The following is a 14,116-nucleotide window of genomic DNA, read 5'->3' on the forward strand; positions in this document are numbered from 1 at the left end:
TCTTAAAGGTTTACTTTTGTATTTTTTTTACAATTCTATGTAAGTGTATGTGCCTGTGTGTGGGTATGTGCACTTGAGTGTAGATAGGAACTACCTGATGTGAATGCTGGGACCTGAACTTGGGTCTTCTGCCATCTCTCTGGACCCTAGGCTAGCTACGAAATACTCCCAGACACAGAGCAGAACTTCAAAGAGTATCAACCATTGGGTCCTTGCCAGGTGTGGTGGCACACACCTATAATCTCAGAATTTGGGAAACTGAGGCAGGAGAACAATCGAGTTTGGGGCCAGCATAGACTATACAGGGAGATCATGTCCCAAACACACAGGCTGGCAGAATAGCTGAGAGAAAGGTGCCTGCCTTCAAAGGTTTCCTGCCTGGAAAGAGAAAATAGAGACTTCTTTGACTTCTCTGTGAGTCTGCTGACATGTACGAACCACACAAATACAAATGAGTACACACGAAAAATATACATTAAATATAAGATGCTTAAAAAGCCATTGGCTTTTCTTTTGAAAAATAGCTATTTATTTTTTGAGTTCTATAGGCATACAATGCATTTCAGTTCTATTTTCCCTCTATACCATTGGCTTCTGAAAATTAAATGAAATACCGAGGAATGAACATTTCCATTAAAATGGCCTACAATTATGATTTTAAACTTATTTTTATAAACTTAAGTGGGTATTGCTCATAAAAGTATACTTTCAGAAGCCCTTAATTAAAACAATATAAAATGGAAGCAATGCAAATGATCTTTTCTTTCTTTCCTTCCTTCTTCTTTTTTTTATAGGCTGATAGTTCCCGATTCTCCCGCCTCTATCTCCTGAGTACCAGAATTATTGGTCTACACCACCATATTTAGGCTGCAACTGATTTTAGATCTCACATGAAACAACCCAAACATATAAAATTGAATAATTATAGGAATATAAATAAATTAAGTTTTAATATTTTGTTTTCTTCTTACTATGAGCCCAGGGTGGTCTAGAACTCCCTATGTCGACTAAGCTGACCTTGAACTCAGGTCCACCAGCCTCAGCCTCCAGAGGTGAGGAGTGTGCTACCTCACTCAACCTAACTTCTAGTTACTTAAGACAGGGTTTCCTGTAGCACCAGATAGCCAGAGGTAACCTTGGATCTTTTGATTCTCCTTCCTTACTGCTCCACCCGAGTCAGTGTTGGTATGGTAGGTGTTTTGCCATCATTTTTTTTTTTTTCATTTTATTCAGTGCTGGTAATTAAACTAGGGCTTTGAGCACACTAGGCAAGTGCTCTACTGAGCATCCTCACTCCTTCTTGAGCCAGGGAGATTGCTCAGGAGGCAAAGAGTTGTTGCCAAGCCTGACAATGTTACTTTGATCCACAGGCTCCACGTGGTAGAAGGAAACTGCCTTTTGAAAATTGTCCTCTGAGCTGCACCCAATACCACGACACACAGGCAGCCATCCACACACAGTAAACTCACATATTAAAGTAGTTTTCTTTTTAATCCATGTAAGAATAATAATGTGCAATAAAATCATTCATGTGTACAAACCATTAAAATAGAAACAAAACTGCCCAGGTGAATAAAAGGGACCCGCAGGAGGGTGAGGGGAGAGAAAGGGGGGAGAAAGTACGTGTGTGTAAATATAGTCAGTGTACATGACATGTGTGCCTGTAAATAGTCAGTGCATGGGATGCACATGTGTGGAAAGACGGTACATGACATGTGTGCCTGTAAATAGTCAGTGCATGGGATGCACATGTGTGAAAAGACGGCCATAGGACATGATGTACTTGTATGTAAATACCTTTGTGAAACCCACCACTATGTATAATTCACACATTATACGCAAAGAACATACAGAACAGCATGAGAGATTGTTATTCAGACAAATGAGTGTGCTTTAACCTCATCTGTTTTCCATTTCTATCATTGTCTTGTCAAAGAAAATCCAGGGAGAGCAGTCTGAAAAGCCATCCAAGGTACTCTGAAACAGCTTCTGTTGCGTAGTAACTCCTGGGCTGCCGTCCTGCTGCCATCCCGAGGTTGTTTTTCCGGTGACTGGGTATCTTCGCTTTCACCCTTCTTCTGGTAGAGCCAAAGAAATCAGAGGTTTTCTATTTGGAGGACAAGGGAGAAACAAACACGGTATAGTACGAGCTATTGTTCGGTACATCAATTTATCTAGGCTTAATTTTTATTTATTATCTTCAACTACTTTTAATTTTTATGTGTATTTTATGCATGTGGGTACTTTGCCCGTGGAGGCCAGAAGGGGGCATTAACTCCCTTAGGGGTGAAGTTACAGATGGCAGCAGTGTACTCATATAAATAAAATAAATAAATCTTTTTTTTTAAAAAAGTGACAAATCTTGTCTTCAGGGTGGCTTCTAACCTAACACCAATAAAAATCTAAAGAAACAAAGTGGAGTGTGACAAATAACTTTAAAATTCCATGAGATGATGGTGGTGACGCCTGTATTCTCCGCACCTGACAGGAGGAGGTAAGAGGGTTAGGAGTTCAATGCCAGCCTGAACCACTTGAAATTTTTGTTGTTGATATTTTTTATTTTTTGAAATGTTGGAAATAATAATAATAACAATAATAATAATAGGCTAGAGAGATGGCTCAGAGTTTAAGAGCACTGGCTGCTCTTCTAGAGGACCAGGGTTGAATCCCAGCATCCACATGACAGCTCACAATTGTTTGTAACTCCAGCTCGAGGGAATCCGATACCCTGGCACAGACATACATGCAGGCAAACCACTAATACACATAGAAATAAATACATTTTAAAAATAAAATGATAATAAATCATAGCAGGAGAAAGGACACAGTCACAAGAGCATGTGCTGCTGTTCAAGAGGGACTGAGTCACACACACACACACACACACACACACACACACCCCTAGTCACAACTAAAACTTAGTGGCTATAGAGATGTCTCAGTGGTTAAGAGCACTGGCTGTTCTTGCAGACCACCTGAGTACAGTTCTCTGCAACTGCAAACATGATGGTTCATAAACACTGTTTACCCCGTTCCAGGAGATCTGATACTATACATGCTCTTAAACCTCGGAGCCATCTCTCGAGTCTCATATGAATCAAAAACCACAACAAAACAACAACAACACCCAAACAAAACCAGCAACAAAACAGGACTTGGAGATTTGACTTGGCGACTCAGCACTTTGTTAGCAAGCACAAGGTCTTGGCTCCTAGAGAGATGGAGAGAGGGAAAGGAAATGAACTGGGTATATAGCACAGTTGAACATTTGCCTAGCATACTGGGGCCCTGGTTTCCAGCCACGCCACATACATACACACTCACACAAATACACACATACACAATCACACACATACATACTCATACACATATACACATACTCGTATTCACACGCACACATATATATACACACGCATACACACACTCACACACATATACACATACTCGTATTCACACACACATATATATACACACACATACACACACTCACATATACTCAGACACACATACTCACACTCACTCACACAAATACACACACACATATACACTCAGACACACATACTCACATACATACACACTCACATTCACATATACTCACACACACACACACACACACGAACTAGAAGTGACAAAAGGTGTGATACACTGATGCTGAATGAGGATAGGAGAAGGATTTGTCTCAGAGTACACTTATTGGAGAGGACGTGATCCACCTAAGCAGAGTCTCTTCGTGGTGTACAATGGACACACCAGTTTGAAAGGAATTCTATGCCAAAGGTGGAGCTGAATTTCAGGGAAGAATGGAATGAGGAAGACTGGGACACAATCAAGGGGGAGGGGTGCAGCAGCTTGGTCAGGAGAATATGAATACCATCGTTTTGATTCTCATTTTGTTATTCTGAAGAGAGGCTCACTATGTAGCACAGGCTTGGCGAGTGATGTGGTTTTTCTTTGAGAAAAACCAAATATATCAAGGAGATGTGCCATACCCAGCACCTTTAATTGAGTCAGTTTTAAAGGCTCAATGTCCTGTTGAGGGTCAACAAGGAACACCATAGCGCTTTAAATGAACAGAAGAAAGATAACGGGTGTTCTGTTAGATGAGCTAAAAAGTCTCAACCCCCAAAGGTTAATAATCTGCAACATGTCTGCAGTCAATTTGTTTACTTTAGCAACCCCTTTGCATTGTTACTGGATCCCGAGTCAAATAAGCATGCGAGATTTCATCTAAAGCATGCAGAAAATGTGGAGACACGAAGGGAAGATTTCGATTTGGTATCTACTACCTGAGTCCACGGAGGCTTGCATCACCCAGGTCAACAAGTCTCTGTTACAACATTTACAAGTGAAATTGTGACCAGCTTAGGTCCCTTGAGAACTGTCCTCAAAGCCAAGGTGGGACTTACAATTGGCACTGGCTGAGCAGGACCTTGGGAAGTTATCTTAATGTTTATCTTACGTAGGCTCTTATAATAATTGCAGGATCTCGACAGGTGACGTTTGTGTACTGGATGTAGAGCTAATGTAAACTCTGGGTAAATGGATGCTGTAACATGAGCAGGCTATGGAGCCACCCGCTCACTTTTACAAAGGAGCCTTGCTATTAACAGGCATATACTGCTTTTATTCAAATTTCCCTTTGGTTCATAAACTTGGGGTCTGGGTCAAACTTTCCCTTCACTTTGGCCAGTCACATTGCTTGGCTTTATCAAGCTTCCCTAAGGCCCTGAATTTTATGGTAGGGCATTTGTGCAGACAGCAGAGATAAAGGGTGGCTAACTACCGGCCTGTGTTTGTATTTTTCTGGGCCTCTTCTTTGTATATACAGGAATTCTTTTGCTACTGTGAAACCCCACCACCACCACCTCTGCCGCTGCCTTTGTTATTTATGAAGGAAACGCTGGGGTGAATCTGCAACTCCCTCCCTCCTCCCAGACACATTTTACTGCTGTCTTCCAAGGTGAGGCTGAGCAGCAGACACCAAAGGGCAAGGCTTTAGCATAGTCAGTCCTGGGAAAGCCCTTCTCACCCACTGCTCAGCACTTCCTGTAAGTTCCCAGGTCCCTACCAAACGTACTTCTCAGAACTTTGATAGTAAAAAGCAATGTGTCTCAGATTTGCGCATAGAAGCCTTAGCTTTCCCGTCCCTCCCTCTGATAAATGTTCATTACTGACTTGCTCTTTCTTCATTTCCTCTCTAAGGCTTTCTCTGGGTTTGAAAAGCTCGTATTAAACAATAGACGTAGCAACCATTCTTTACACCAAATGAATAGACCCATAAAAGCTACAGTCTACAGACCAACTGAATAAGCTCATTTAGCAAATGCCTGTGTGTGCCTTAACCAGCTTGGGGTGGGGGGAAGGAAGGTATCTATACTAATTTTCTTCCTCAAGACATTCTTTAAATGAACCAAAGAGCTAAAATTAATTATAAATGGATGTCTAGTTCCTCTCTCTCTCTCTCTCTCTCTCTCTCTCTCTCTCTCTCTCTCTCTGAATTACATGGGCAGCACCTGGTACTATTCAAACTTAGTCATATAGTAGTGTTACTGGAGGTATGTTGGAAAAAAATCACTGGCCTTTTAGTGTGAGAATGCAGAGGGGGTGAGCAAATTTTTTCTGAAAGATGCAACCATCAAGTCTATTGCTGTGAACAAGGCGGGGAAAGCTGTCTAGCTGCTGCTATTATTAAGTTGATTTTATACATTAAGCTTGAAGAGTTAAGGCTGTCCCGTCATTGTCAAGAGGCTGGGTTAAAAATCTCCAAATGCTTTCAAGCTCATACTGCTCTAAATAGGATCTGTGCGTATTCTAGCCAGTGTTTGCTAAATCCATGTGTAGAGAGAGATACTTTTATAATTACATCCCCCACCCCACCCCACCCCACCCCACCCCACCCCACCCCCGAGCTTGATTTTCTTTAATTGTTAAAGTCATCAAACATGTACAGTGTTTCGGCTTCATATAACTATCATAACAGCCATCAGTATCTTCACCTTATCTATCTCCTCTTCTCCCTTTCACTCTTCCATGCGTGATGCGTGCAACTCTTACACTTTTACATCACTGTAAGTCATGATACCGTTATAGACTATAGTACCTGTGTGTAACTGAGTCGGGTCAGGGGGAGTTGGGGGAGAGGGGAAGCTCGAGGGCGGGGGCGCAGGGGTGGGGGGAGGCGGGACGGCGGGGAGGGGGCGGGGGCGCGGGGACAGGAATACCTCATGGGAAGGGCACTCGAGAATGAAGTGAAATGCATCTCCTGCGAAAGCAGTTGTGTCTGTATAGTTTTCTTCTCCTGGGGAAATTAACTGAAGAAAAGAGAAATAAGGTCAGTGTAAAAAAAAAAAAAGGACAGCCGCGTCTGCACAGCAAAACCGTTCTGAGGTCGTTTGTTACTCCTTCATCGGAGACTTAGCGGGGAAACAAATCACTTGGCTGCACAGACACGCAGGTACATTCCTAACGCCCGGGTTGGCAGTAAGACCTGGGCCGTGGCAGCCTTTTGGACATATTTCTTCCACCCAATTCTTACACTTCTTTAGGGAATTAATGGCAGTTGTTTTACAAGAACACCGTCCAGGGTACTCTGTATTTTAGAAAACTAGAGATCCGAATTTTATATTTTGGATTGCGTAGCGATTGCTATAGGCAGTAAAGAAGGACCTCGTAACTTTTTTTTTTCCCCTTACGTATGTAAAAAAAAATGATTTGAACAACCTCAGAGCAATCAAAATCCTAATTAAAAGCAGCGGCTGACTTTTCAGCCAAGACACTCCATCTTCCATCTAACTAAAGGAACATTTTATCACGTCTGTACTGACACCCTTGGATAAAGACTCTTGTCATCTTTTGGTTGAAACTTGACTCCAGCTTTATGTGTCAGAAAACTTAAGGCTGACACATACCTTTTACAGTTTTGCCTTAAACGTCATGAAGATAAAAACAAACAATAACAAACAAACAAATTGTGTAGTTAAAATAACCAGAGATGGCAGTCAGTGGGCCAGTTTTATCATTTCACATTGTTACATCATGGTTTTGGCTACCTCAACTTACAATGCCCTCCTCCAATCAGTAACATACATGCTGTCTTGATAAACCTGTTTAGGTTTTGCATGTTACCTAAAAAAAAAAATCTAGGTTTATTAATAGACCAACATTCTCCCGTCTATTTACTTGTATGGATAATAGTTTTGAGAATTATTTTCTTAGAAAAATAACTGTAAAATACATAACAATATTTTAAAATGCCCAAATAGTATCCCACAATGAGATAGCCAAAGGTACTTCAGGAATATTTTCCTCAGTCCTATTAACTGGAAGTAAACCTAAATAATTCTCAGCATAAGCACGCTTAGAGACCCAGAAGCACGAACAGGCGAACAAACAAGTTACCCTAGCCAGTTATTTCAAAAACCTACCTGGTTTCTGTGCACTGATAAAAAGGAGACTCATGGCAAAAATAAAAAATACCCAAAAAAAGGGCTGGAATCTCATCTTTTTTTTTTTCTTTTCTCTCTCTCCTTTCTTTTCTTCTTTTTCTTTTCTTTTCTTTTCTTTTGTTTTTCTTTTTTCTTACACGCAAGTGAACAATAGCTCTTCAAGTAAAGAAATCGTCTGTAAATAGCCCGGACGGTATCTGTCCGGCTCACCCCACATCCTATGGCCAGACCTCAGAGGGCTGCCAGCTGCTTTTTCCTGAAAAGGTTAATGATCACATCAGACAAGGTTACTGGTGCTCGGGGCTGCGGCCAGAGCTCCCAAGCCTCAAGCCCCTCCTCCATTCCTCTCCGCTGCTCCCTGCCACTCCCCCTTATTTCCATAAGCAAATATTGGTGAAATGGACCATTCAGGCACGCAGTAACTTAAGCGGGAAGTCTTCTCCGCAAAGCTCCAAGGAGAGTGACTCCAATTCAATCTGTTTATGAAGAACTATGTAAAACGAAGCCTTGCCTGCCTCCTCTCCCCTCCATTGCATCTGTTTAAACTTTGCATTGCCCATATTGATTCCACATGCAGGAACCAGAGGAAAGGACGGGAAGTCTCCCTTATGTCCTCTCGCAGAAGGAATGCTGGAGCTCTAGCTGAGGGATTCCCAAATGCTTTGTATGGGCTCTGTGTTGGCGCGCGCTTCCTCACTGCCAGAGTTACTACAACGTAGTGCCTATTTATATTAAATCTCCAAGTGGCTTAATGTGTGTGTGTGGGTTCCCACCATCAGAGATTCCTGGAGTTTAGAAGGTTCACAAGTAAATCCGTGAAATGTTTATCTTTTCATTTAAGTGCAATTTAAAAAGTGATGGAGGTCATTTTCATCTGCAAACATCCAAGAGTTTTCCAAAGGAAGTTCAGGCAAGCCACAGACATAAAATCAGTGCTCTGCTGTAAATTTGCAAGTGGAGGAGCGTCAGGTAAAGTGTCACCCGCACGGAGACCAGATTACAGATGGAGAAAGAATGTTGTAGCTGGTTTCTTTCTTTCTTTCTTTCTTTCTTTCTTTCTTTCTTTCTTTCTTTCTTTCTTTCTTTCTTTCTTTCTTTCTTTCAAGATTTATTTATTATTATGTCTAAGTACACTGTAGCTGTCTTCAGATGCACCAGAAGAGGGCTTCAGATCTCATTACAGATGGTTGTGATCCATCATGTGGCTTCTGGGATTTGAACTCAGGAACCTCGGAAGAGCAGTCAGTGCTCTTAACCGCTGAGCCATCTCTCCAGCTCCTGTAGCTGGTTTCTAAACAGTCAGAAGAAACAAAAGGAGTCTAGTTTTTGTCTTGCACACCTACCCACATCTCCTGTCTAAGAACTTTCTTACCTGTAATAAAAGACTGTTGTATATGAGAAGTATTCTAATCCAAAAGGACTTGTATCTATACTCTGAAAGATCAGACCCAAGCACATGTAAGTGATTGTGAATTGTCAGGAATTTTGTTCCATTTTGGCATCTTTAAAGTCAGGTGGTGGTCACACACAACCTTGGGCTTCTTAAGGTTTGAAATGCAAAAATTATTTTGATTTTACAAATTAGCTGTAAAATTCCATATCTGCCTAGTTATTCCAGATTAGACAGAACTTTAAAAAAAATTCTTTAAAACATTTTTTTTTTCAAAAATTATTTAAGGTCAAGTGTGGTGGCATTTATCTTTAATCCCGGCACTCAAAAGGCATGGGCAGGCAGATCTCTGTGAATTCCAGGACAGCCTGGTGTACATAGCGAGTACTGGTACAGCCAAGACTATATAACAGAGTGACCCTATCTCAAAAATGGATGGTAGAAGATGGATAGATAGATAGATAGATAGATAGATAGATAGATAGATAGATAGTAAAAACTATTTATCTATTTATTTACTTATTTACTTACTTACTTATTATTTTTTTTGCCTGCCTGTATGTCTGAGCACCGTGTATATGCAGTGCCCACAGAGTCCAGAAGAGGACATCAGGTCCCCTGAGCTGTAGTTACAGGCAGTAGCGAGCCACTGTGTGCGTGCTGGAATGAACTCAGACCCTCTGACAGAGCAGCATCTGCTTTTAGCTGCTGAGCCATTTCTCCAGACTGGTTTTATAGTTATTGTTGTTGGGTTTTTTTGTTTGTTTGTTTGTTTTTAAAAGAAATTTTAAGGTATAAGCCAGATGTGGTAGCACACGCCTTTAATCCCAGCACTCAGGAGGCAGAGGCAGGTGGATCTGAGAATCTAAGGCCAGCCTGGTCTACAGAGCAAGATCCAGGACAGTCAGGGCTACACAGAGAAATGCTGTCTCAAAACAAAAAAAAAACAAAAAAACAAAAAAAAAAAGAAAACAAAGAAGTGTGTGTGTGTGTGTCCAAGGAGGTGAGAAGAGGGTGTTAGATCTCCTGTAGTTCAAGTTACAGGCAGTTAGTTATGACACCTGACACTGGTTCAGGCCTTCAGGAAGAGTAGTAAGTGCTCTTAGTGACCGAGCTGTATTATAAGCCCTAGTACAGAGTCTTTTATAGTTGAAATAATGGCCTTAGCTAAACAGCAAGTGTTGATTTAAGAGAAATTCCCATGTGTGGTGGCACTTACTTTCAAGCCCAACACCTGGGAGATGGAGTCCAGGCTGACATTAATGAGTTTGAAGCCATTCCGGACTATACAGGGAACTCCAGGCCAGCTTGCATTATAGAGAGACCCTGTTCTTTCTGGAGAAACTGGGGTTCCCTTTCACGAATTCTTAGCCTGATTAATAAAAGAATTTTAAAGTAGAATGGATGAAAGGAAGCTCAAGGATCGTTTTATTAGCGTTTAGGGGGAACAAAAGGATAAGACAGGCAAGGTGTAAGTCTTGGAAACTTCCCAGAAGAGGAGAATAAAGAAGAGAAAAGGGGAGAGGGAGAAGGAGGGAGGGAAGAGAGATCAAAGTAGTTAAAATATTTATTATTCTCCCTGCTTCCTTGATGAAGGAATTGATAGCTAAGAAAGAAGAGTGGATAGGGTCAATTCCATGATCTGAGTTTTCAGCCATTTTGCTCTAGTTTCTTCTTTAATGTTCGAATTCTAGATCCTATCTTAAAAGTAGCTTACCAAAGCCAGTATAACAATAAGGGTAGTCTGGGCCTGGTGGCACCCCCCCTTTAATCCCAGCATTTGGGAGGCAGAGGCAGGCAATCTCTGTGAGTTTGAGATCAGCCTGGACTTCAGAGCCAGTTCCAAGACAACCAGGGCACAAAGAAACCTTATCTTAAAAAAACAAAAACGATTGTAAAAATGAGGGTATTTCTTGGATGTGCTTGGACATACTTTTAATTCCAGTGATAAAAGGGAGAAATAATTCAAGGTTGTTCTTCACTATATAGGATTTCCAGGCTCAATAGCTATGTATAGATCCTCTCTTAAAAAAAAAAAAAATCCAAACTGCCATCTAGATTTTTATCTACCCCTAGTTTAACGCAACTCTCAGCCTTTATCAGAGAATACCATAGAGGCTTCACTTGTGATGGAGCAGAGTAGCCCATACAGAGTCACCAGTGGAGGAATGACAGAGAATGTGACTGTGGTATGGTATATCACCCTGACCACAAGACTCAAAAGGGCTAGAAAGAAGCCAGAGGTTGGGGGAGAAGCTGTCAAATAGTGTCTCTGGATATAACATGATTGATGAGCTCATGAACTCAGCACAACTGTGGTTATCCACACAAGGCATCCTTCAACATTTCATCATGGAAGGGAGGACTATTGGGGCCCCACCCCTCCCTGAGGGATGACTGCTAGTCAATGGTGGCTGAGGAAAGAGTTAGGGTTTTCTTCACTGGTGTAGTTACTTAGAGGTTGCCCCTGCTCCAGCAAGTCACCCCCCACCCCCACCCTGTCTTATCCAGCAACCCTAGCTAAACTAAGGAGCCATACACCAAGGCAGGAAAACAGGATGAGAACTAGTCGAGAACAATAAAGGTTTCCCTGGGAGAAGGGAAAGGGTGAGACCAGGCAATGGGGGTGAAAAGGACTAAAATTCATTATAAACATGGATGATAACTTCAAAGAATGGTACTCTTAACCACTCTTAGTCATATCTCTAGCCCCTCAAAGACAAAGTAGAGGCAAAAGTTAGGCTATCAAGGTACAGTGGTCCATGCCTTTAATCCCATCACTTGGGAGGCAGAGACAGGCTAGTCTGTGTTAGTTCATATACTGAGTTCCAGGCTAGCCAAGGCTAAATAGTGAGANTTGATCTCATGAGGCTCTATCTCAAAAAATGGGACAGGATAAATCACAGAGCTTTGTAATGTCAACTTAAAGTCTAAATGTTTCACTTTAAATTTTAATTACTTTTTTTATTTGTGCAGATTTTTAGTTAATATAGAACAACATCGCTTCCATGTAATTTTTAAAATGTTTTATTTATGTGTGTGTNTGTTTGTTCGCCATGGTGTGGGTACTCTCTGAGACCAGAAAAAGAAATCAAATCCTNTGGAGCAGGAGTTACAGATGGTTGTGAGCCTCCTGATGCGGAGGCCGGGAATNGAACTCAGATCCCCTGGAAGTTCGGTCCACTCTGCTGACCTCAAAACACCTCCTGCCCCCCCCCACACGTTTTAGATGAAGAGCGCAACTGGAAAACAGTTCTTCTTTTCTTTTGTGACTGCAGCCAAATGCCTTAGTGACAGACGCCAGGACAAAAAAAAAAAAGAAAGAAAAGAAAAGAAAAGAAAAGAAAAGAAAAGAAAAGAAAAGAAAAGAAAAAGAAAAAATCAGATCTACTTAAGCCCTAAAGTGGCCTATGTCACACCTAGCTACTTTCAGTTTGGGACAGGAGCTGAACCTCCAAGCTTAAGATTCACACAAGAGGTTCTTGCTGTTACCTGCTTAAAGCTAAACACTCAGTGGGACCTTCAGACTCTATAGCTAAACAAAGACGGGAATTCCACGTATCTTAAAGCCACTGAGGAACGTTGACAGTTTGTTAGAAGTTGCTCATGTATACACCAGTGGTGGTCAGAAGTTCCTGTGAGATTTTTTCTATTCTTATATCATCATCATCATCATCATCATCATCATCATCATCATCATCATCATTATCATCATCCTCTTATCGTTGTTGTTTTGTGTATGGTTTGTGATGTGTAGGCATTTGTGGTGGTCAGGGGACAAGTGTGTGGAATTGGTTTTCAGTTTGCCAGGCCTGTGCAGCAAGCCCCTTTACTCACTGAATCATTTAACCAGGCCTCTAACCAGCACCAATATGGATGCCCAAGCTGATAGAGGGGTAGAATAAAAAATGAGAAATGAGTAGTTTTGAAAACTTGTGTAATCGAAATTGGCGTTCTCCCTGCTTAGAGGAAATGGTAAATTAGACATGTTGGAGATATCATAAAATATATAAAATTAGAATATTGAGTGTGGTAAAAACATTTACTCAGTACAATACTTGCTCAAAAATTTTCCCAGGATCTTCTTGGGCACATGTGCTAGTTGAAAAAACATTACTGAACATAAATGCAGCATCAAGTTAGTGTCTGAGCCAAAACATATATTTTCTCAAGAACCCATAATGCCAAAAAAAAAAGGACACACTTTTGAGAATACGACTATCTTTCTAAGCCTCATATATCCAGCAAACCCTACAAACATAATATGGTCCGTGCATATAATAGACTCCCAACTTTGTCACATACAGAAATCACTCAGGGTGATTCATATCCAGCCAGCTGAGCTACAGCAGCTAACCAAGATCTTTTTGTTACAATGATGCAGTGTAAGCAAGATCAGGGATTGGACTTAAAACCACGCTAGTGGGGCTATGGAGACGGCTCGCATGTTAAAAGGCTTGTTGGGCAAATGTGGGGATCAGAGTTTGGGTTCCCAGGACCCCTGTAGAACATTGAGTGTAGCAGCCTGTGCTTGTGAGCCCACGGTTGGGGGGAGTGGAGATAGAAAGACTCCCTGGGGCTTGCTTATCCGTTCGCCTCTGGTAGAGAATTTCAGGCCTTATCTCAAAAATTAAGATGTTGAGTATCTGAGGAAGGTTGTCCTCTGGCTTCCACACGTACACATATGCACATGCTATGTATATATACATGTAGCACACATACACATATACACATGCTATGTGCATATTCATGTAACACACATGATGTATTAACTTGCCGACTAGAAGAGAAGCCACTACGGTCAGACATGTTTGGGTCTGCCCTCGTCCTTCCCACTTGTGACTTTACTCATGGGCTGTTTTGGTTTTTTGTTTTTGTTTTTAAATCAAAAACAGTCTCAGGAATTTTTGTCATGAACCTCAGTTACTCCTAGGCAATAATTATCATAATTACATGATATAAATTATTACATAATTACATGATATAAATTATTACGTAATTACACATGAAATAAAACTACTAACAAACTGTCAACATTCCTCAGTGGCTTTAAGATATGTGGAATTCTCATCTTTGTTTAGCTATAGAGTCTGAAGGTCCCACTGAGTGTTTAGCTTTAAGCAGGTAACAGCAAGAACCTCTTGTGTGAATCTTAAGCTTGGAGGTTCAGCTCCTGTCCCAAACTGAAAGTAGCTAGGTGTGACATAGGCCACTTTAGGGCTTAAGTAGATCTGATTTTTTCTTTTTCTTTTTCTTTTTCTTTTTTCTTTTCTTTTCTTTT

At 41.2% G+C, this 14,116-nt stretch overlaps 1 protein-coding gene across 1 annotated transcript; it reads right to left on the minus strand.

Moving 5' to 3' along the window:
- Positions 1 to 1,475: 1,475 nt before the first annotated feature.
- Apela (apelin receptor early endogenous ligand) lies at positions 1,476 to 7,674 on the minus strand. Its single transcript, XM_021218650.2, has 3 exons — positions 7,425 to 7,674; positions 6,222 to 6,311; positions 1,476 to 2,107 (listed from the first exon to the last, which is right to left on the minus strand). The coding sequence occupies exons 1-2, from the start codon at positions 7,498 to 7,500 to the stop codon at positions 6,223 to 6,225; spliced, it is 165 nt and encodes a 54-aa protein (XP_021074309.1). The 5' UTR covers positions 7,501 to 7,674; the 3' UTR covers positions 1,476 to 2,107; position 6,222.
- Between the last annotated feature and the right edge of the window lie 6,442 nt (positions 7,675 to 14,116).

Source organism: Mus pahari, chromosome 19 (genome assembly GCF_900095145.1).
Source record: "Mus pahari chromosome 19, PAHARI_EIJ_v1.1, whole genome shotgun sequence".
NCBI lineage: Eukaryota > Metazoa > Chordata > Mammalia > Rodentia > Muridae > Mus > Mus pahari.

Bases quoted from the DNA above. Each gene is read 5' to 3' on its own strand.
- Apela (XM_021218650.2), bottom strand. From the start codon at position 7,500: ATGAGATTCCAGCCCTTTTTTTGGGTATTTTTTATTTTTGCCATGAGT. The intron at 6,312-7,424 runs GTAGGTTTTTGA...TCTTTTCTTCAG, and splicing joins TATCAGTGCACAGAAACCAG to TTAATTTCCCCAGGAGAAGA.